We start from the raw sequence: 24,463 nt of genomic DNA on the forward strand, positions 1-24,463 counted from the left end.
AAGTCTAAGGATCTGATTTGAGTAACACTTTAAAATATATATATATATATATATTATATTGAAAGTTAAAAGGAAATTAATAAATAATAGTCTCAATTGTATATATTGCATTTCGAGATATCATATTTGACAAATAAATGCGCCTTTTTGTTTTGGTTGGGTTATTAATAATTGTCAAATAAATCCGGCCATAAACGCCATTCTATTTCTATTTAGAACATGGATTCACATGTGAATTGAGCTCTGTCATCGGATTCGGAGGAGTTATCATCAGACTATGTATTTCAAAGCTAGCTGCACTTGTTCCTTTCAAATTTACTTAAAAGAGAACTGAACAGGCTGAAGGAATATCATCTTTCGCAAATAAAATTTTGGAATTCGTCACATATCTACAAAAACTAACGAAAACCATAAGATAAAGAAGCCTAAAGCAAAAACACGCCTACGTTCATAACTGCGTAGAAAGGGAGAGACAGAAGTGCTGCAAATTCATAATCTACATGAAGAAGAAGAAGAAGAAGAAGAAGAAGAAGAAGAAAGAACTTAAAAAGCATCTCCTCCTAAAAAGGAGTGGTTTCCTGTAAATTCACCGCTGTTGGGGTGGGAGAGGACTTGAGCTTGCAGACAGACGTGACTGTGAGAGCCAAGTAGCAGAACAACACCGTGAAAGACAACGCGACAGAGGCTGTGGCTTTGTGGCAGAATTTGCCCACCCGATCACAGATTGGCATCCAGCCGGACGCGTTTTGCCCGTACTGCCCCACCATCCCGATGGCCGTCGCCGCCGCGCATCCCGCCATCACCAGCAGGGTTATGACCTGAAACAACATATAATTCATCCCGGTTAAAACCCATAAACAACATGGCTTCTGATCGTCACTAGATCAGATCGTCACTACCCAAACACAATTGAGTCAAAACTCAAAATGGTATTCGTGCACAAAAAGTCTTAGTGTAGTGGTAATATGGTGGTGGCAGAGTCATTCTAATGAATTCTTGGTTTTCAGTTTGTGATTTTGATGCATTAGCAGTCGTCATGGCCATAAGCTTTTTTGGGTAACGATAAGAACCTTAACGTAATGATATAAATTATTTAATATGGTTAAATTTCAAAGTCTATCTACAATAGTATGAGTTTGGCCCAAAAAAAATTTAAACCTTGATTGTATAGAGAGAATAAACCCTATACCATGCCATAAAATCTGTTGCAAACAAGATGATGCTGTACAAACTAATTGTTACATATAATTTTTATGCTGAAATTGTTATGTTGCACAATGATGTAGTCTATTCATATTCATAGGATCCCAGTTCCGCTTCTAAATTAATAAATTTTTATACCAAAATTTTGTATGAATTTGCAGTATACAAACAGATTAATCCATATAAAATTTATATAATTCCTTATATCCATATTTTGAGAAAGAACAGAAATTCATTAAAATAGGTTTATAATTATAAAAATATCTTGGGCAAACCATTCTGTACTTACTAGATGAATTGTATACGAATAATATTTTCCGTAGTATTTGTGCAAGAACGAGAAGGTTCCGATCGATTACCAGATCATGCAAAAACACGGAGAAATAGTTGGTTTTCTTCGATTCCGAAGAGCTGCTCAGCAGCACGAGGATGAGTGAAAGCACCGAACAAAAGCACGCCGCAACGTCCACGCCGACCAAGAACCTGATAAACGATCCCTAGGCATGTCACTAGAAAGCTTTGTGCGGTCGAATGCGATGCGATTGTGTAATTAGAGTGAAAATCAGATCACTTACTTGAACGCCGACGAATAGTTATAACGAGCATCAAATTCGATCCCGAAGATCAGTATAGACTGCCGGCTCTTGAGCATGATGGCGATCGCCGCGGCTGAGAGGACGACGGCGAGAAGCCTGAGCACGACCTGGACGACCTCGAAGGGGCCGTGCAGCGCTTGGCAGGACATTACCGGAGTTCCGATCTTGAAGGAGGAGAAGGAGTTCCTGTCGCTGCTCGTGGTCTTGGACGCCATTACTGTACAAACAGCTCTGGAGGGGGAGGGAGAAGCAGAAGGCGAAGAATGGATTGCGAGAAGGCGACCGTCGATTCATATAGGATTCTGTGCCTATTTCCGCTGGACTTGGATTCCAATTCCAATTCCAATTCCGGCCATAATTATCGGAAATTTAATGTGATAATTACGGTTTTAGAAATATAATCAACAATTTTGATTTTGATAGCTTATAATCGGTTTAGGGTAGATTAGAGAATTAAATCCAATTAATTAATATGATTAATGAGAATATATTATTATATATATGAATTAATAATACATATATATATATAAGAAAATATTATCTTGTCCACTGGCATGGGTAATGTGGACCTATATTGTACGGAAACATCTTATAAGAACCGTTTCTTGATTTCGGAAACGTTTTTGAAACGTTTCCTATTCTTATTTCAGAACCTATTTATGCCTTTCTTTTTAAAAAAATATTCGTTTTCACGTTTTCGTTTCCATGCAATATAGGTGTAGACTCCATCTCTGTTCGTTTGTGTTAAGCAAATCCAACGCGAACAACAGAACATAACTCTCTATATATATTTTGATATATTAAATTGGTTTGATATAAATGTTTATTTTTTTTATTTGAATTTAATTAATTTTTAAATATAATTAATATCAAATCAAGAAAAGATGGGAATGAATATTACTCACTCAATGAAGAGGATTTCGAAATCAAAAAATATTTATAGAGAATGCATTAAAAAAATTTAAAATATCAATTGAATATAGATAAAGTGGCAGAGATAGGTCCGTCACATATATCTTATCTTACAAATATAAAAGATTAAATAAAGGAATCCATACCCTATGAATGTAAAATATTGAGATTAAAAAAATATTTTAAAAATATAATTACAAAAATGTGAAAATAAGAATAAAAATACACATATAAGGTGACGTAAAGACGGCCATTACCCACATTCTCCATCTAACCATCCATAAAATTAATTATAATTTTTGTTATAATGTAGAAATTGAGGAAGCTTGTACAATATCTTTAGTGAGGATCAGTCACATTCTCCCAATAAATCACAAATTAGACCCACACGAGTAAGCGGGACCAGATCAAGTAAGTTTGAATCAGAACTCATACCATGTCCTCTCAATTAGCAACAATTAATGCACATGCATTGTTCATTATTCGAATACGAAACTTTAACATACCTAGCACCTGAATCTTATGCGGAGAACCACTTACGTTATCTTGATCTATCTCAAGAAGGTGAAATTAAGTTATTGAATCTATATATTTGACTCAAACACAGTATATAAAAAAAAGTTATATAATTAAATCAAATTTTATTGAAATTAAGTAAAAATTTCAAATAAATTTCATTAAACTTAAAGGACAAAATTACCCTCAACAACCATATTTTTTTTTTTTTTCACATTTCAAATCGGTCATAGTCAAGAACAATCACTCTTTCAAAGTAAAAACTTGTGGTGATTTGCTTCCTTTACGTTTTCAAACAACTCCTCGCTTACCACTCGAAGCTTCCCTTCGCTTCCCTCGTCTGCGTTAACATGTCCACTCACACTCACACTCAGTCACCCGTCCTTGTCTGCTCACTCACGGCTGACCCTCCGGCCCTCATCTCCTGTCCTTGTCTGCTCACTCATGCCTGACCCTCCCCCCCTCCTTTGTGTTACCAAATCCTATTTAAATATTGATATTTTATATTCATGTACGATATAAAATATTATATTAATATAAAGTGTTACCATAAACTTAAGTTTAAATATTTAAATAATATTTTTATTTATAAATATTATGAAATGAGATGTATTTATACTAATTAATAAGTTATTCTAAAATTTACAATAAGACAATGATTAATATTACTAATATACTATGGTACACTAAAACACCTTGTGGGTGTTATTTGGGAGTTCCCAAAATGTTGAGAAACATTAACAAAAAAAAATGTTTATACACTATTTTTTTTAATTTTTAAAATATTTTGAGATTGTTTTATAATATTCAAAAAAATATCAAAAACACGTTCCTAATTTAAAAGTACATTTCTATCGTTGAAAAGTTACATATTGTCGACGTTCAAGATTAGCCGACCGTGATTCATATGTCCGCAATGAGTAAATAAGCCCAAAATGCAAGGAGGAGGAACAGAATATAACGTACGCGAGGAATTTTTACGTGATTCGACCAGAACGATGCTTACTCCATGATTGTTCTCTAGTTATTCCAGCATAGTAACATTATGGTATTATTAGTGTTTTCTCTCTCTTACAATGGTGTTTTTGACCCCTATTTATAGTGAGGAGTGTTTACAGTTGTATAAAATATAAAAGTGGATGATATCATGGGGGATAACATGTCCTTATCATTTCCATGAAATCGGGAGTGGACTCCGTATTACTAGGAATCCAGTTTAACCAGGGAGTTGATCTGTTAGGTCAGCAATTTTGAAGCATTACTGGGAGCTTGTTGAGCATATCGCTAAGAGCTTGGTGGAAGCCTTGCTGTGAGCTCGATCGGTTTCGCAATTTAAGATCAGATTTAAGCGATGTATGAGCTTGTCCTGACGAGCTCGGCTGAGCCTACTAGCTTTAGACGATTGAGTCAATCTATTAGACTGAATCTAGCCCATAAGAAGTGGTGTGAGAAATATGTATAACACATACAGAAAAAATTCCATCTCTAACTCAAAATTATCTGGAATACATTATTGAATTTATGTTTTTTTAGATTGAATTAATTATTTTTTATAATTTTTATATTAAAAAATTATATTTACGAAAAGATTCCTCTATTTTTTTTATTTATGTATTTCTTTGTGTTTTTATTTCTTACATTTTTAAAAATGTCATTTTTTTCATTTCTACTTCGTATGGTATCTGTTTTCCAATTTTCATGTAACCTAGCTCATATATTTTTATTAAATATCTTAGTTCATTTTACTTTTAACTTAAATTTAGATAATTTAAAGCAACTTTAAATTTTAATGAATTCTAATTAAATATTAATGAGATTTCTGCTTAAATTTCATTATTCTCTAATTAAATATTAAAAATATATTAACATATATTTTTAATTCTTTAAGCAACAATAATAATATATTAAATATTTATCTTATTATAGTAACACGTCTAATTTTTACTAAAAATTAATAATACTTCATAATAATTTCTTTTTCTATAAATAAGAATTTTATTAAACAAAAAAATTACAAGAGCGACTATAGCTTTATGCCAAGATATACCCCAAGCATCACAATGAAAGATTAAAATAGAAAAAAAACTAAATAAGAGAACAAAAACTTTCTCCAAATAAAGAAACAAGAAAAGTAAAACTATACAACTATGCATAAGTGCCAAAGGAAATCTTGATCGAAAAATCTAACTCCCAATCATACTCGTTCCTAAGCATTAGAATTATACATTCATATAAGTGTTAATATTTGTGATGTCAATTCTCGATTACCTTCCAAACATTGACTTAGAGACATATCTTGAGCATTAGAATGATAAATTATATTTTTTTATAATTATATAAAAATAATAATAAGATAATCATTTGTATATATAATTATGTCGATGTGTCCTATTTTGTTTTGACTTTTACTATATTTTACATTCGTGTCATGCCATGCTGTATCGGTGTGTCTTATTTTGTTTTGATTTTTACTATATTTTACATTCGTGTCATGTTGTGTCGTGTCGATGTTTTCGTGTCCGTAAAAATCAAAGTTTTCAATACTCAAAATTATAAAAATCAAAAAGAAATATTGTGGGTTTGAATTATAATTCATAAAAATCAAATTATTATGATTTAAAAGTGGGATATAGAATTAAAAATAGAATCAACAGATGAAGGATCTGAGGTGGAGTTGGTTTATCCACAAAGAAGGGGAAAGCGGAAGAAAAATTAATAATCAATGGAGGATCCATCCATCCATCGGTTTCTATCTCCGTCCGTCGTCTGGTTACTTGGAAGAAAAGAAAATATATTTTTTATATAATAACTAATAAGCAATGTCAATTCCATTGGCAGTTCTCTAATTTAATCCAACTACTGGTTACGAATCAGCAATATTTTAATTAAATTAAAATAATGGAATCCTCAGTACGTAGGGCAGTTCTTAGGGATGAGGGATATTTTAATTAGTCCTCGAAACATAGATCAAGTAACGAATAAGTAATATGTTGGGATTAATATTAATAAGTGATGAGTTCAATACTTAATTTAGGTAAAAGTCAAAGGCCCATTTACGATTTAGCTTCTCTGTCAAAATTAAGGGCATAAGCGGCAGAGAACCGCATAAGGGTGGTAATCTCAGAAATATTTTAATTAAATCAAATAATCAAATTGAATAAGTCAAAATTGTTAGTTCGATTCAGTTCAAATTGTAATTTGGTTTGATTTAGTTTTTAAGTTTGACAATTTCGATTATTTAAGTTTAATTTGGTCTCCATGATAAAAAAAATCAAACTAACTAAAATATAAAAAACGACGTTTTTGTATTTTGTTATTTAAGTTTTTTTGGTTTTTTCACTTTGGTTCAGTTTTTTTGAGTTTTTTAGTCTGTTCGATTTGAGAATCTATTTGATCAGCTTGATCTAGTTTTTGACACAAATTTGATCTATTCAGTTTGAACAATTCGATCAATTTAATAACTCAATCGACCGAATGCTCACCTCTGCCAATACATGCATATATCATTGCAAAATTAAATTGTATGTTGTCAAAATTGTTTTTATTAAAACTATCGATCCGAGAGTATTTAAAAGACAAAAAATATAGAGTTGCGTTATCTAATCTATATCTAAATCTAATAGATCAACCTAAATCTTAAACTAGGAAGATCTTAAATACATCTATTAGATCTGTTTGAATTTAAATTCAAATTTTAGATTTCGGTATTTGATAATACTCAAAATTAAGAATTAAAAAAAAAAACCTCTTGAGAAGTCAAACAAATTTAGAGAGTAACTCCAAATACCTGATAATAGTTAGACTCAAAAATCTTAAAAAAAAATCTCGATCATCCCAATAAATCTTAAAAATAACTTTAAATATTTCACCCCCTTCAATTTATATATAAGGACCCTATCTTACACGTAAAATCATTTGATTATAAATTTATTATTATTTTCTCTAAATGTCATTACTTACTAGAACGTCAAAAATTATACCAATAGAATCAATCTTGCCAAAAGGTTTTTAGTGCCACATAAGAACACTTTCTCTTATTGACCAAAGACTTTCTCTTATTTAGTTTACAAAGTTAATTATGGAGAAAATTAAAGTTTGTCAGGCAGGGTGCCTAACCCAAATAACCATAGAGAGGACCGGACGACAGGTTCAAGTATTGAAAAAATACTAAATAGCATCTACTTTGTGGGCTAAATTTATTATAGTTAGGTAACGTTTATTAAAATAATAAGATAAATTTATATTAAGATAAATTTATAATATTTTTTTACATTAAAATATGAAATAATCCGAATAAATGTAGGAAGTATTTTAAGATTTTTATCAAATTATTTATTAATTTTTTTGAATATACTGAAAGACACATGCATTATTTTTTTATTTATAATAATTAAGATAAATTTATCTAAAACGAAAGAGATAAATTTACTTAAAAAAATTCAAATAATAAATTACGTGACTTATTTTTTAAAAATCACGAAAAGAAAAATTATTCGTGTTATGGTTGGTATGGTAATTAAAAATCTTTTGTTAAGATATTTGTGACTTTTAGATTTATGGGACTAAAGTGATATATTCTAATTTTTCACAAACTTATTGACTTGGGATGCGTCGTGCTCAATTACTCTCATTCTTAATGTTGTTATTAGGTTAAAAAACATATATTTTAATATGACATAAGCTAATTTTAAATTTTTTTTTAATCTATTATTGTCTAATATAATAATAAATTTTTTTGTATAGGAGAATATCTTGAGAAGTTTACGAGTGATCAATCTGCAAGTGATCTGCAAGAAAGAAATCAGTCAGGGGGCCAGGTGAGCCTCACCTGTGGACCTTTCAATGCTTAAGTCAATCTCGTGCCCTAAATATAAGAAGTAGTGTGACTAGAGTAATGAACGTATCATTTGCTAGAGAAAGAGTCTACTATTTATTGGGGGGGGGGGAGAAAGAAGACTAATAGGTGGATGTAGAACCATAATTTTCGACGGACATTTCAAGCTCTTTTCAGATTTATAGGCAAGGATATCGAAGCATGAGGGTCTTCTAAATAGTAGTTATCGAGTGACTTATGAATTTCTGGGAGAGTCTCTCGATGGCATGAAGAGAGGCTCCCGAGTGAGGTTACTTAGTCTTGGCTTCTGCCACTCAGTCATACTAGCTAGTCCTTGGGTAATCTCACCAGCCCTTTAGCCATACAGTTTCCTCTGCCAAGTCTCTCGCAAGCAAGTTTCTCGTGGGTTTCTCGCAAGCAAGTCTCTCACGAGTAAGTTTCTCGTGGGTCTTGCACAGGTCTCTTGCAAGTCTCTCGTGAGTAAGTTTCTCACGAGCCTTTCTTTTAAATCTCTCAATCACTTAGGATAGTTTTCACCAATATCTATTTTTCAATCATTTATATTTCTGTGACTTGTTTATATAGATTTTTTTTCTTGATAGGTTTTTGGGCCTATCTATGGGCATGGGCCTATTTTTTTAGGCATAACAAGTTGATAGTTAATTGCGATACATCATTTGTAATATCAATAGTTCTTATCCAATAAAACTACTAGTTGAGGGTGATTTTTAAATTCGTGGCATCGAAGAATAGATTTAAGATCGCATAAAAATTAAAAGAAAGAGGAAAAAAAACAAAAGAAGAAAAGAAATTGGGGATGAAATAGGCAGCAAAGTACTTAACGGCAATTGAATCAAGGGAACAGTAATTATTGAATATTAAACATAGAAATTCAATCAATGATTAATGAAGTGTCCTTTTCCCTTACTCTCAAGCAAGCTTGGGGTAAGATGCAATTAAATAGACTTGCATTCAGCTGGGAGTAGATTAACCCAAATACATGAAATTATTGCTTTGTTGGGTACTAATAGCAACATTTTCGTAACCAATGATAGGGAGTTTCTTATGGGCAACATCATCCATATCCATCCCTTTCTCCAAGGTTCTTTCAACCTATGAACAATCAAGTCTAATCCCACTCCTAGTATAAAGCCACCAATTGGTCGGATGCATGTTTTTTGTTTTCAATTTAAGGATTTAGATTTTGTATTTACTTTTTTATGTAGGTAATGTTTGTTAATTAATATATAGGCTGAAAAAATGAGATATGAAAAATATTTTGGATAAAATTATTTTTTATTGTATTTGTTAAATTTATCTGAAAAAAAGTCATATAACTTCTTATCTTGAACTTTTTAGATAAATTTATCTTTTTACTCTTTGGATAAATTATCTTAGACCTTGCAAATAAATTATTTTAATAAATCTTATTTTATTTATTTTAACAAACGCTATTATGAACTAACGAATCTGGGTGCTTGCTGCTCCAGCGGTCTTGCGTCCGCCTTCTTCTATTCCGTGCGCTTGGCTTCTCAATTTCTCCTTTTCAATGCCTTGTTTTCACTCCTTGCGTCCTCTGTCGCCCAAGTCTCTTCCTAGCATTCCAAGTCCCATTTTTAATGGAAAATGCTATTAGTACACCTTTGTGTACTCCTTGGGCTACATAAAGGTGTACCAATGATAAAAAAGTCCCTTATGAGGCGCATAGAGGCGCATGAAGCGCAGGGTATTTTAGTCATAATACCCCTTTATATAGTCCAAGATATACAAAATGATTGTACATCTAGCATAATTCTTTTTTAATCTCTTTATCTATCTATCTATCTATATATATATATATATAGAAGTTGCACGGCCGCTACCCTTCATTCCTTTCTCCAAGTGCCTTTATTATTATTATTATTATTATTATTATTATACTAACGTATATCTATGCTTGAAATCACGATATAAATAATATTAAAATAAAAATATAATAATATTCATTAATATTGTAAAAAAAAGTTGTAAATACCGAACAAAATACAGAAATTAAAATTATTATAGATTTGTTAACATTTTATAATAAAAAATTACTAAATTCATATAATAAAGCACATTAGTAAGTATTCTACAATCTGAATACATTAAATTAAAAATTAAATATCAAACAATACATACCAATTGTCGCCAAGGACCCTTGGAGCCCCCGACAGCGGCCGGTCGGGGGCCCATGAGTCATCTTGGACCTCTATCGCCCCCCGCCATCCCTCGTAATGCCTCACCCTCATTCGCCGACCCCCCACCCACCTGTAAACCCTCCCTTCCCCCCATCACGTTGTCGTACCCGTCAATGACATGGGTAGGGTGGATTTGTGAGAGAAAAAAAAAAAAAAAAGAGATGGAGAGGGAGAGAGGCAATGAGTGATGGAATAGGAGAGATGGTGCAACAAAGGGGGAGAAAGAGGCAATGAATAAGGGAGTGAGTGGTCGTCGCACCCGTCGGCCCCCCACATGCTGTCATCCCTCCCGTCTCCTTCACTGCCATCACACTCACCGGCCCCTCGCCCGCTATCGACCCTCTTTTCCCCCCACTGTCGTCGCACTTGCCGATGGCACGGGTGGGTGGGTCTACGAGAGAGAAAGAGAGAGGGAGAGAGAGTAAGGTAATGAGTGGTTGTCGCACCCATTGGCCCCCCACCCACAACTGGCCCTCCCTTTCCCCCACCGCCGTTGCACCTGCCGATGGCATGGGTGGGTGGGTTTGTGAGAATGAGGGGTGGGTGAGTGGATCTCTGAGAGAGAAAAAGACAAAGGAAGAGAGAGATGCAATGAGTGGGGGAGTGAATGGGTGGGAACATCATTATCTCAGTTAATCTCAACCATTGATATATATTTAAAATTCATCTCAGCTATTGAAATGTGTCTCTGAAATATTTTACATATTTTTAAATATTCTTCTGCTTTACTATATAGATGATAATTATAATAATAATGTTATTTTTAACATAAAATAATGACATTTTAAATTTGAAATAAGAAATCAAAAAATAGATGAATTGTCCTATAGAAATTATGAGGGTTTTTTTAAATTTAATTTTATCTTTATTTTATGAAGAGATTATTTTTAGTTATTTACAATCGTCCTATATGATAAATTTAATTTTTTATTAAATAATAAATCATAGTTGAACTCAATGCTATACTCATTTTTTTTGTTTCATCACTAACATATTTCATCATAAAATTTGATTGATAGAACGATTCCTCTATTTTTTTTGGTTACATAATTGAATATTTTTTTGTTGGGTAAGGAGGGTTTATGGGCAAAGGATTTGTTTGGTTTGGGGTTTGAAGTTTTTAAAATATATGATGACAGATAATTACGAAAAATTCTATAGAATATAGTAACATTTTAAAATAAGAAATCAAAAAATAAGATTAATTTTAATTTTTTACAATCATCCTAAATGATAAATTTAATTTTTTATTAATTAATAAATCATAACTCAACATATTCTATCAAAAATTTTAATTGACAGTTACACACAAAAAATATATATACATACACAAAAAAATATATTTAATTAATCCAATAAATTAACATACATACACAAAGAGAATACAACTATAAATATACATACACACATAAAAAATACATTAAATTAATGGAACATGCACCTATAAAAATACACATAAAAAATACATTCCGTGCACAGCAACGCAACGTATTAATTTGGAGTTCGTGCACAACAATGTATTAATTAAAAAATACATTTTTCTTTTATTTTTTCCTCCTCTGTTCATCTGCTTTCTTCCGATTCTTCTGCCTGCAACACAACACATAGCACCAGCCATAGCCTGCGCAGCCTTCGCCGGCCGTCGCCTTGGCCAACGTCGTCTTCGCCAGTTGTCCTCAGTCGCCGTCTCACCATCGCCATCAGTCGTTCGCCTTCGCGGGCCACCATCTCTGTTCGACCTTGCGCAGCACGGACCGTCATCGCCGTTCGACCCTGCTGTTGCATGGTCCGACCACCATCGGCCGCGCCTCCGATCGTCGCACCCAGCCACTATATCGTCTGCCACCGGCCACCGTTCGGCCTTCAACTCCCTCGCCCACTACTTGCTCTCTGTATATATAAAGAGATAGTCGATTGTGTGTGGGCGATTGCGTTATGAGTGTGTATATAGATGTATGTGAGTGTGTGCCTGTGTATATAGCCGAGTGTATGTGGTTGCTCTGTGGGTGAACGATGGTTGCCTGACTTTGGGCGGAAAAACTTTTAATCCCAGCCATCAATGTATCAGAAATTGATCTCAACTATCGAAATGTCTATACATTTTAGACAATTCAAAATCTGTTCTGCTATATTATATAGAATATATATATATATATATATAAGATGAATGTCGCAGCCCTAGTCCAAATTTTTCAATCTCACGCCACTGCCACCATATTATATAGAAATAAATAATATTATATATATAAATAATATAAGATAATATATATAATATAATACATATATATAAATATTATAATTTAATATATAGTATAATATCTAATATCTAATATACTATTAATTATAATAACTTTGATTATATTATAATAATAATAATTATATAAAATATTTATTTATTTTTGTTTACATTAAAATATTAATTTTGAAATTATCTTTATAATATTTCTTTTTCTTTTCTTTTCACGCCCAAATCTTCGAAATAATATCTTTACTGAGTTCTTACAAAAAGAGATTAAAATGATGTAAAATCCATATAATCACACATTATATGTAGGAAAAATCATACACAAAGTTAAGATAAAAAATAAATAAAAATATGCATACAATTAAACCCTATCAAATACCCCTACACTTATCCTTTTGCTTGTCCTCAAGCAAAGCAGAGGAATTTCATACTCAAAAGAACAAAACATGTATTTAGAATTATTCATCACATTCAAAGCTTTTTGTTATGTCCACGTCTAAATCCTCAATGAAGAATACAACAATAGCAAATAAAGAGAAATTGAGCGTACTCACATTTCCTAGCTCAAGAATTTATACAAAATTCTAAACTCAATCATGTTTTGTCATGTACCTAGCACAATTGAATAATGCAACACTCATTCTTGTAATAATCCATTCTCACTATTACAAACAAATGTAGCAAATTAGGGGTTCTTTTTTTATTATATATATATATATATTTAACGAGTGCATTTTATGTTCCATCTCGTTTTTTCATTCATTTTTTTTTTTTGAATTGTCAAATGAGTGCATTTTATGCTCCATCTCGCTCAGCATTATTCTCTGTATTTACTTAAACCCTGTTTAGGCCTAGCTCAAAGGAACAATTACAAGAAAAGCATTGCATTTATCTTTCATGCCTAGTCACACAACTTACACGACTTCGTAAAGAACATGTATTACAACGATCATAAAAACCCAAATATGCTTAATCTTGTTTTATAAGATATTGTTAATTCCAAATCAAAGACTCAATGTTAAACACAATAAAGAACCCAAATGTAAATCATGATTCCAAATAATAAGTTTTGTTTATTTTACCTTTCATTTTTTTTTTTAGGCTTGGGGTTGGCCAAATATGCACTTGATATAAGTTCCACCAAAATTTTCACATCAAAACACACATATGCAACAAAAAAAAAAACACATAACAAAAAATTAAGGAAATTCTATTTACATGTGTTTTGCTCTCCACAACTACATTTTACTAAAATTTAATATCACTAAAATAAAGTAGAGAGAAAACCCATTTTTGCCCTTTATTTGCAGTCACGATCTGTTCTTCTTCGTTCATCATCGCCAACTGCTTTAGTTGTCGACTTGTTTCCTTAACAACAGCCACAAAAGCTATCGATTGTAAAGGAAGAAGGAAGTGATGGAATTGACAGCCATCGCGATAACGAACGACGTATAATGATGACCCAGGACAACAAGTAGAAGATTGAGAGGCGTCGGCCAAAATGGAACATGAACTGTCAGGCCGGGACTTACATGGAGAAGACGACAGCGACACAACAGCCACCATAGCGACCGTCGTGTTGAATGCGTCCCAATCCTGACGCCATGAACACGTTTGAATCCTAGGGTTCGGACACGTGAATGCATCCCCGAACTCTAGGGTTCTAATGCATTCCTTCGAACCTCGAGGTTCAGACGTCATGAAAGCGCTCCTAAACCCCATGGTTCGAGAGGCATAATTCCTAATTTACATATATTATATTCTGACAAGTTATGCATATATATTCGACAAGTTATGTGTGTAAGTTATATTATATTCTGTAAAGTTACGTGTAAGTTAGTGCACAAGTTATATATGTAAGTCATATATTATATTCTATATGAGGGCAAGTTATATGTGTAAGTTAGTGTGCATTCACATGTGCACACACATATATGTATATACATATATGTCCCCAAACTTTGGTGTTCGAGGACGCTACAAACCATAGGGTTTGGGGATGCTTTCACAACGTGGGGATGCATGAAAGCATCCGAATCCCAAGATTTGGGGATGCCTTCATAGTGTTTGAAACCTAGGGTTCGAGGATACATTCGAACCCTGGGATTCGAATGTTTCCATGGAGTCATATTGGAACAAGTTCATGACAGCCACCGACAACTGCTATGGTGGTTCTTGTTGTCGTCTTCTCTATATATGTTGCATCTCAGTCTTCTGCTCATCATCGTCCTCATGGTTGTCGATCTCCTTATTTTCTTTTTCCTTGACAACTAATAACCTTTGTGGCTGTTGTTAAGAAAGTAAGTTAATGACTAGAGTTTTTGACAATGATGAATGGAGAAGAACAAATTTGTGGCTGTAAATAAAGTGAAAAAATAAATTTTTTATTTTATTTTATTTTAGTAATATTAAATTTTAATAAAATATAATTATGAACAGTAAAATCCGTGAAAAATTATTCAGTAAGGAGTAGAAAAAGGTCCAATGATTGAATCAATGAATAGACGAACGGAAGTCCAACTTCCGTTAAGGCCCACCAGCCAGTCGGCCACCACGAGTCCTTGACCTTCTCCGTCTTCTTCCTCTCCATGTCCATTCTACTGAACTGAAATCCTTTCCGTTTCTTTCCTCTGAATCTTCCAACTCCAAATTATGGCCCGCTTTGCGTCACATTGAAAGGCATTGATATAGTCGGACTAGAAAGGGGGAAAACAAACGATATCGGTCAGGTTTGGCCACTTATTGAATGCGCTTAGACTTCGTCTCCATGGCGGCTGCTGGCGCAGGAGCCTCGGCGGCTCCGTGGTTTCCACCCCTTCGCCACTGGCGGACCACCACCACTGCTACAATCAAGCCGGCAGCTAAGGTGCCGGCCTCAGGTTCGACTGCGGCCCGGCCATCCGTTCCGTCGCCGACCGAATCGAGGAATGGCTCCAGGAGTGGAAGGTTCGAGATGAAGTCTGAAGTCCAGCCTGTTGTTCAACGTGGCGATGGCTCGGTGGCGTTATCGGATGCGGAGTGCGCGAGTTTGAAGGATTACTTTGATATGTCGGTGGAGATGATCAGATCGAACGACTGTGGGCCGCCGCGGTGGTTTTCGCCGTTAGAATGCGGGCCGCCGTCGAACAACTCTCCTCTATTGCTGTATTTACCTGGTCAGTTTCTTTCTTAGGACATTTCCCCTGTATATTGACCCCACGGTTCCTACTTGTCGCATACGAAAGAAAATAAGAGTATATCAAGCAAAAAAAAAATTGAGCAACTCATCGGTGAAAGGAAATCGGTTAGTTATTATTATTTGTTTAATTGTTTGGAGCTTTGAAGTTTGGAGTCTTTGGACAAAGGAAAAATAAGAAGAAATGGAGTAGAAGGAAAACAACTTGTTTCCCTCCAAAACAAGTACCGAAATTGCTAACCAAGGCGCCCTTTTATTAACTGGTCTTGCTAATGTGATTCAGATTGTTCAATACTCTTTTGCATTGTTATGTTTAATCTGAATTGGCAGGGATTGATGGTACGGGACTTGGACTTTTTTTGCATCATCAAAGACTTGGGAAGTAATATTTGCACTCTGCTCGTTTGGATTCTGTTCAGTACCAATGTTAATATTGGAAAGTGTTGTTAAATAACTGTCATTTATCACTGTTCATCTTAATTGATGTATCATTTTGTTAATACAATTAATTATGGTATTTAATTCATGTTTGAAGGATTTTTGAAACATGGTGCTTGCACGTTCCCATTATGGATCGAACACCATTTAAAGGTAATTCTCTTTATCTTTATTTAGTCTTTTACCTTCAGTGTTCTGTTTTTGCTCTTCAAATATCAAAAAGCCCAAAAGAGGGTTAGGGTTCATTATTATAGACTTATAGTATAGACTATAGTAGATACAATGTACATAGCATGGGCATAGCCGCATAAGTGGTTTTCCAAAGTATTTCACTATTTGAATGTTGCATGTCCTGTCTCTCTGTCCCTGGGAAAATTTGTTGAGCTCAAAAGCGCAGCATTGAATTATCTACATTAACTGAGCTGTAAGAGGCCAAAAAGATGGCTGTAGATACCTAGACCAACGCTGTCCATAACTTCTTATTGGAAGTGAACCTATGATATGCGCATCTAAAATTAACTGATTTTTATTTAAAGTTTTGCAATATTGAAATATATTATTAAACTCATTGAGCCAAAATCCTTAAAATAATTTAGGGTTTAATTATAATATAATGCAGCAATTCATTATATGACAATATTTATATGCATTTTTTACTATTGTTCAGAACCTAGAAGTAAGGAATCATGTATGATGGAGAGATAAACTCAGTATACATTTGCATGTATAAGAAGAGATGGAGGAGGGTGGGAGTGATAGAGATATTGAATAAAAGGCATGCATCACTAAAGTGATTGTATGGTCATTTAAATATCAGCTAGATAGTTGTGGAAGGGAATGTTGTCAATGGAGGACAGGGAGAAAGATTCATGAGCAAATCATTTTAGGTGACTTTTTAAGTTCTTGACAATTTATCTTAGATTGGTTATGATGTCCAGAGAATTTTAGTGATATAGTAAATTATATTGCATGTATGGACCATATTTCTTGAAAAGTTTTCTCTAGTACCTGTTTGATATTTTAGATTATTTCATCAGAAGACTGAGATGCAGATATATATAATATATATATTTGTTTTGAAGAATCATAGGAGAGACTTTTTTTGGCACATAAATCTCTTTAATCAATCAGATTTGGACATCTGTTGTTTTAAGAAACCTTGAATTGCCTATTATGTACATTTGGTTATTTGGTATGCTTTCATAAATACTAATCATGTCATTTAATTCTACTTCATATCATTTAGAACTGGTGAAGCTGGTTGAGAGAACAGTGAGGTTAGGGAATTACTATTCACCAGACAGACCTATATATCTTGTTGGAGAATCTATTGGAGGATGCCTTGCACTGGCTGTTGCTGCTCACAACCCTGATATTGATCTCATATTGATTTTGTCAAATCCAGGTTAAAATCTTGTTTTTCATGTCTTCATGTGGAGCTCTGAAATTCACTCTGATAAATAATAACGTCTTAAACTTCCATTTTCTTTTCCATAATGCTTCTTTGACAGCTACATCATTCAATAAGTCGCAGCTGCAAGCACTGACACCTTTTGTGGAAATCATGCCCAAACAATTGCATCTTATTATCCCCTATATACTGAGTTCAATGACAGGTTCACTTTTCTTATTTGTGATAACCACATTCACCTTTATTTTTATTATTATTGTTTTTTTGTTAATTTATCTCCTTTCACCTTTACTAGCTGCTCACTGTAACCTTTTAAGTACCGATTAAAACTCAACACACAGAAGATTGGATGGTCTGAAACTGCCTAATTTTTAGCATATATGATTCAGTATTAGGAAGATTGTGATAGAGTTAATTGACCATGCTAATATTAATAAACTATGCAAGTATTTCTTTTTTCTTCTCTGTACTGTAGAAGCACAAAATGCAAGCTTGCTGAGGTTTAGCTAAAGAAAATGCCAGAAATTAACTCAAGTTTCACCATATTCGGCTTTATCATATTAGAAATGTTCGAACAATGATGTGAGACCTAAATCAACTATTGATGAACCTCTCGAAGCTGAAGCTTTCATTGCCCTACCTTGGCTTCCATGCATGGATGCACCAATATTAAGAAGTTTTACTAAAAATGTAGGAAAGTGGCATTATGCCGTATGAACCCTGACTGCCTTGGCTCTCTGATCCTTTTAATCCTAGAAATTCATTGATAACCTAAATAAATTTTTACCTCTGCAGGGTTTATGCTAAAACAAAAGGCCATTGTTATTTCTGATGAAAATAGATTGTAGGAACTAAATGCAAACCACACATTCCATCACTCCCTTTAGAGTTAAAAGTTATTTAAAGTGGTTAAAGCAGGAATGTCTTTTTGTAATTTAGGTGTGCAGAATAATTTCAGAGTGAAATAAGAAATTATTGCATGTAGGCATCTCTCTGAATATGATGGCAGCTACAATGGAGAAAGGTCTTCCTCTGCAACAAACAGTTGGAGAGCTATCACAGGATGTCGTAGCATTAACATCTTATCTTTCTGTAAGATCCGATGTTTGCATGTTAATATAGTGGTTGCTGATGCATTTTTTCTTCTAGTTCAAAGGTCTGAAGGGAGCTTGTCATTTTCTTGGTCACTACAAGGACACTGTTCTTGGCATCTCCTTTCATGGCTCTTTTAAATTTTATGAAATTGGAAAAATGTCCATTAGAAATCTGTTGGGATCAAGAGTGCTTATTGTCAACATGGATGAAATACTCACTTTTGCTTTGCCCTCAGAATAATGAATGCAGGAAATCTGTAGCCTGCTTCTGTTCAATATTTATGCAACTTCTTTTATCTTGATACTACTTATTTCTTATACAGTGCAGTATGCTAATTGAGATGATGTTGATGTCACAGGTCCTTGCTGATGTTTTGCCAGGAGAAACGCTGCTTTGGAAGTTTCAGATGCTTAGGTCAGGTGCAACATATACAAATTCACGTCTCCATGCTGTGAAAGCGCAGACATTAATTCTTTCCAGGTTACCCCTTGCTAGGATTTCCAGCTTTATTCAAATGATGTAGGGTGTAAAATCTTTCTGTCTGAAGGTCATTGTCCATTTTGCATGTGCAAACTTTGAGAAAAATCCTGTATGATGTTTAGATCATTTGGTTGGTTTCTAGTTTCCATTTATCAAATTGTGTGATCAATTTATAGGGTTTTCTATTACAAACATATGGTTGTATACATAGAAAAATCAGTGACCCAATATATAGTATTATAACAGAGAAGGTTTGGAACTTGTGCTTAAAAAGATGATACTAGAAGAGTGATAGGACGTTTTTAGTTGTTTTTGGCATGAACATTGCTACTTGCAGAGATCAAAATTATTTTGCAATGTATTGTTTCAGTTAGTTTGAAAATATAAATATTTTGAACCATTTTAAAAATATAAGAAAAGCAATAAAATGATAGAAATATATAAAAATGTTTGGAAAAAATGATTAAAACTTTAACCGTCCTTTCAGCTCCTTAAGTCTACTGCTAAATAAATTTATGATTTTCTTTGAAGTCCAATATTTTCTTTTAATAAAAAAGAAGTAACTCTTTATTTACTGCAGTTCTAATCTGTGTAATTGCCCTGGAAAAGTGACCTCAGAGTTGGCTTTCTATCAAACAACTGCGTCCTCTGCTTGGAATCTAGAGACGAGAATTTGATTAGGTTACTAATATTGAACATTGAATAGAACTTTGTTTCCAGGCTCGAGCATTAAATTCACAAGTGTAAAACTAGATCCTTTTCAACTTCTTAAAAATAGCATACTGTCTGCTTCAACTGTTTGAACTATTATTCATTTATTGAATGGTATATTGTATGTTTGATTTTTTATTCATTAGGCACCTAGTACAACTGTTTGCATATGGGCTTGTTATCAGCTATATATTGCGTACTAAAAGGGTGAAAGAAAAATGAGCTATATATCTTCTAAGATAACACTAATGTGTTTGTGGTGCATGTCAATTCTCTGAAAGTGTTACCTGGTGTAATCAATTGTATAGAGGCCTCTCCTTGTTCTCTTAAGTTAGAGAATTTTCTAAAGCTAACTTGAAAATAGAGATAACTTTTTCTCATTTTTTTCTTGAAATTGTCTAAATATTTTGTTGTACGTTATGTGTTTTTTATCCTGCCAGTGGAAAGGATCAGCTACTACCAAGTCATGAAGAAAGTGAAAGACTTCTTCATATTCTCCCAAAATGTGAGATCCGCAAGTTTGACAACAGCGAGCATGCACTATTCTTGGTATGACCTCCCTTTCTTCACCCCACCCCCCTTGAGAACACTCTGGGTTGCCTTCCATGTTGAATTTATTTATATAAGAAAATCCAAGGGGAAACGGTGAATGAGAAAAAAAGGCAACATGAGACACATGTCGATTAATACCAAATGATATGTTTACCTTCATTAATGATCCTAGGAAGTCATCATACTTTGTACTAGTAAAGGAAAATAACAATAGTAAGTAATAATCTAGAAATTATGGTATTAATTCTCACATTTATGGATGTTCTATTTATTGCTTCTAGTATATAACTTCCCAAAGGGCCATTTTTATCTTGCAACCCCTTGGATCTTTATTTCAAGAGTATATATTCTCATAGCTTCAGGTCTCAGATGTTCAATCCTCCTAGAGCAATGTGCAAGATGCAGTGACAATTGTTGCATATATTGCTTGAAATTATATTTTTACATGGTGTGTGCTTGCCTTTTATTCGACATTGTGATAGTGTTTTAGTGCCCATCCATTGTACTGCCTTGTATGCTAACAAGTACCAAGTCTTCAATCACATCATAGCACTTTCGTGTATACTGGGAAATGCGTTGAACGTTTCCATGAAGGGAAAGATATATGAAACACTTTAAGGGGGTCAAGAAAGTTGCAATTTGTGATATTAGTGTAAAACATATTGTCAAGCTTCAACTTTTTTTTTGTCAGGTGTCAAGACAGTGAAGAAATTCATGCACTGAACAAGTAAAAATAGCTGTGCGTGTGTGTGTGTGTGTGAGAGAGAGAGAGAGAGAGAGAGAGAGATTATTGAAGTTTGTACAACACACTGCTACATGCAAATACACGCTAGCAATTTGCCTGATCTATTTATCTTGTCCATTTGAATAATTGCTTCTATTATTCAAAGCTACTGTTGTAAATTAGCTTTTCTATTAAGTACAAATCAAACATTGTCTTGTCTTTGAATATGTTACATGCAGCTTCATGCACTATATAGTTTCTTTTAGTTGTGCTTTAATTTTTCACTATAATTACTCTTTGACCATTTTTCCATCCTACAAATTCGTTGTTGATATATACTGTTCTCCCTTATATAATAGGAAGATAACATTGATCTAGTGACTGTCATAAAGGGTGCTAGTTTCTATCGTCGTTCTAGGTTCCTAGACTATGTCTCAGATTACTTGCCACCAAGCCCTTCTGAATTCAGAAAATTGCAGGATTCATGCAGGTATGTTATCTCTGAAGCAATCTCTACTTAAACTATGTTATGCTATGAATATGATAGGGATTCTGGATTACTGACTTGTCTATGAATGACTCACTACATGCTCATGAGAATGGAATGTGCTATTTGGGATTTATGTTGTGTCCATGTTTTTCGATGAGCTAAAACATTTAGTTTACATTCTGATTAAGAAATGAAAGAGCTAACTTGTATTTTCTTATGCTTTTTTTTTTAAATGGTTATCCTTTTGTCTTGAGTTCACAAGACTTGTATGTGGAGAATCCTGGCAATGGGATCCTTATTCACATGTGGATGAAATTTGATATTCCTCGGTTACATCTGAATCAATCTCTAATCAGATTAATGTTGTGGTATTATTATTATGGGATTCTGGGTATACCACTTGTATATCAATGACTATCATTGCGTGCTTATAAGAATGAGATATGCTATTTGGGATTTATCTTATACATAAATGTTGTTGAAGGAACTAAAACATTAAGTTTATGTTCTGATTTAAAACTGAAAGTGCTGGTTGAATTAAGTTTTCTTATGTTTCTTTTTTTTTTTAATGCTTATCTTTTTTCTTTTTTTTTTAAATTCTTGTGAATTGAACTTTAGGAATCTTGTCAGTGGATATCATTATTCAGATGTGGATGAAATTTGATTTTCCCGAGTGATGATTATACTTAACATAATAGTTGGCCTAACTTTTCTCTTTGGAGGTTGAACCTGTGCTCTGGTGTGATAACATTGACAGTTGATTTAATACTGCCTCATAATTGTGATGGATTAGATGGATTGAGGTGGCTACTTCCCCAGTCATGCTCTCAACTTTAGAGGATGGGAATATTGCATTGGGCCTTTCAGGGATTCCTTCAAATGGACCAGTCTTGTTTATTGGCTATCACATGTTACTGGGGTTCGAAGTGGTTCCTTTTATATCCAGATTCTGGTCTGAAAGAAACATGGTTGTACGAGGGATAGCACATCCAATGCTGTTTAAGAGGTTGAGAGATGGGAACTTACCTGATATATCAACATTTGATGCCGTTAGAATTATGGGAGCAGTTCCTGTGTCAGCAACTAACTTCTATAAACTTCTTTCTTCGAAGTCTCATGTACTGTTATATCCAGGAGGTGTTCGTGAGGCTCTTCATCGCAAGGTAATGTTTTAGTGGTCTTACTGCCTTTATTGATGTTTCCTTTTTTGGAAATCCAAGTTTGTCCGTTTTATGATGGTAGATTTACAACTAGTTTGTGTATGTGATACCATCCTTTGGTTCTTCACCTGCTTGCTTCATGGGATAGTGTTATCACTTGAGAAGGTTATAGTAGTAAACTGCCCATCTGGATAGTAGCCTTCGTTTTTTGTTCAAAGTTTGAAGGAACAAAAATATCAGGGAAAATAGTAGTAACTTTATAATGAGCTCTGCACTATATCTTATCAATTTGATTATTCTCATTTTCTTTTTCCAAAAGTTCTTTGACTCCTATCATAGAAAAAGAAATTAGGTGCTTACCTGTCTACACATTTATGGTATGTAGACATGGTTAGTTAATTTGTATGTTTGAACTTTATTTTAGATCTCTAATACTCCTCTTCATATTTAACAGGGTGAGGAATACAAACTATTCTGGCCAGAACGGTCTGAATTTGTCAGGATGGCAGCCAGATTTGGAGCAACAATTGTACCTTTTGGTGTTGTTGGAGAAGATGATTTTGGTGAGGTAAGAAACTTAATTGGTGCTTTTGGTACAAATAGTTAGAGAAACTTAATTGGTGCTTTTGGTACAAATAGTTAGCTTCCATTTCATACAACAGCTTGGCTTTCATTTTTTTTTTTTTTTTAGTTTCCATGGTAGGTCTCCATTCTTAATCAGTAGACCACAAATTGCCTACTAGTGGATTGAGTTTTAGTTGTGGATCATTGGCACGAGGTATCTTAATTTTTGGCAATAAAAGTGTGGAAGAATTAGAACTGGAAGAAGTTCATCAATTTCAATAATGTATATATCTGACAAAATGTATATATGTGCAGCTCAAGTAAGTACACCAACCTAAAATAAAAAACATTGGCTAATTTTTTGATAGGTTAGTGAGACAAGAACATTCATTGTTTATTAGTGATAATTGGCCAAGTGATTTGTTGATAGACTGAACACATAAACAAAATACATGTCTTTTGCATCTTTCTTTATTGTCGAACATATTTTAATTGGTAAATGTTCAACTAATGGAGAAAATAAGAAATAAATTTGAAGTTATGAATCAGAGAAGATAGAAATCACGAAACAAATAAAGTGCAAGGAAACATAATCGAACCTAAAGCTCCTACTAAGAATGTAGGATGAAAAATTAAATAAATGTACTCTTTTAATTTCTGAAATGGATTATTGTATGCCTGTCTTGGACTCTTGGAAAACTCAGAAGATACTTCTGATTAAACTTGAGAAAGTTTCCTATTATTTCATCAAGAAAAATCATACACAACCAAGAAGAAGCAGCAAATCTCAGATTTTCAAAAATTCATTTACATTTTGAAGGATTATTGACAAAGTTAAAGAAAAGTTTTGTTTTCTATTTTTTGAATGGTCCTCATCCCAAATCTTGTCTATTTTCCTTTTTCTCCCTTGGGGTGGGGCAGTGGGGAGAACTTCCTTGAGGTTCCCTTGTCCTTTCACCTTTCCTTGACTCAGTATTTTAATAGACTATTACCAGAAATGAACTGAATATCCATGCTTTATTTCGGTTTGCCACTAGGAAGACGGAGGGGAGAAGAAGCAAAAGCTATATGCTTCCCTTTTAAGTTTTTACACCTATGCTAAAAGAATGTCTCTAATGTCTCTTCTTTCCAAGTCACC

At 33.6% G+C, this 24,463-nt stretch overlaps 2 protein-coding genes across 6 annotated transcripts in view; one reads left to right on the plus strand and one right to left on the minus strand.

Moving 5' to 3' along the window:
* Positions 1–340: 340 nt before the first annotated feature.
* On the minus strand, positions 341–2,123 carry LOC127799440 (CASP-like protein 1F2). The gene is made up of 3 exons (XM_052333473.1): positions 1,779–2,123; positions 1,563–1,686; positions 341–818 (listed from the first exon to the last, which is right to left on the minus strand). The coding sequence occupies exons 1-3, from the start codon at positions 2,012–2,014 to the stop codon at positions 561–563; spliced, it is 618 nt and encodes a 205-aa protein (XP_052189433.1). The 5' UTR covers positions 2,015–2,123; the 3' UTR covers positions 341–560.
* A 12,917-nt stretch (positions 2,124–15,040) lies between these two features.
* The window catches only part of LOC127799429 (phytyl ester synthase 2, chloroplastic-like), a 15,244-nt gene continuing 5,821 nt past the window's right edge, over positions 15,041–24,463 (plus strand). For 4 of the 5 annotated variants that reach the window (XR_008022624.1, XM_052333455.1, XM_052333456.1 and 1 more), the window contains exons 1-11: positions 15,041–15,680; positions 16,031–16,082; positions 16,236–16,291; positions 17,385–17,543; positions 17,650–17,754; positions 18,535–18,641; positions 19,003–19,124; positions 20,276–20,384; positions 21,471–21,601; positions 22,395–22,764; positions 23,216–23,329. Coding sequence is in view for 4 of the 5 variants with exons in the window: in XM_052333455.1 (XP_052189415.1) it covers positions 15,272–15,680; positions 16,031–16,082; positions 16,236–16,291; positions 17,385–17,543; positions 17,650–17,754; positions 18,535–18,641; positions 19,003–19,124; positions 20,276–20,384; positions 21,471–21,601; positions 22,395–22,764; positions 23,216–23,329 (1,734 nt within the window). In the remaining variant the exon portion in view is untranslated. The remainder of the gene's footprint in view (positions 15,681–16,030; positions 16,083–16,235; positions 16,292–17,384; positions 17,544–17,649; positions 17,755–18,534; positions 18,642–19,002; positions 19,125–20,275; positions 20,385–21,470; positions 21,602–22,394; positions 22,765–23,215; positions 23,330–24,463) is intronic. The other variant, XM_052333458.1, reaches the window with a different exon arrangement.

The sequence above is a fragment of the Diospyros lotus genome, chromosome 4 (genome assembly GCF_014633365.1).
Source record: "Diospyros lotus cultivar Yz01 chromosome 4, ASM1463336v1, whole genome shotgun sequence".
NCBI lineage: Eukaryota > Viridiplantae > Streptophyta > Magnoliopsida > Ericales > Ebenaceae > Diospyros > Diospyros lotus.

Excerpts from the sequence above, each read along its gene's own strand:
- LOC127799440 (XM_052333473.1), bottom strand. The coding sequence starts at position 2,014 with ATGGCGTCCAAGACCACGAGCAGCGACAGGAACTCCTTCTCCTCCTTC. Across the intron at positions 1,687-1,778 it reads AACTATTCGTCGGCGTTCAA|GTTCTTGGTCGGCGTGGACG; the intron begins GTAAGTGATCTG and ends ATCGTTTATCAG. Across the intron at positions 819-1,562 it reads CCGTGTTTTTGCATGATCTG|GTCATAACCCTGCTGGTGAT; the intron begins GTAATCGATCGG and ends ATGTTGTTTCAG.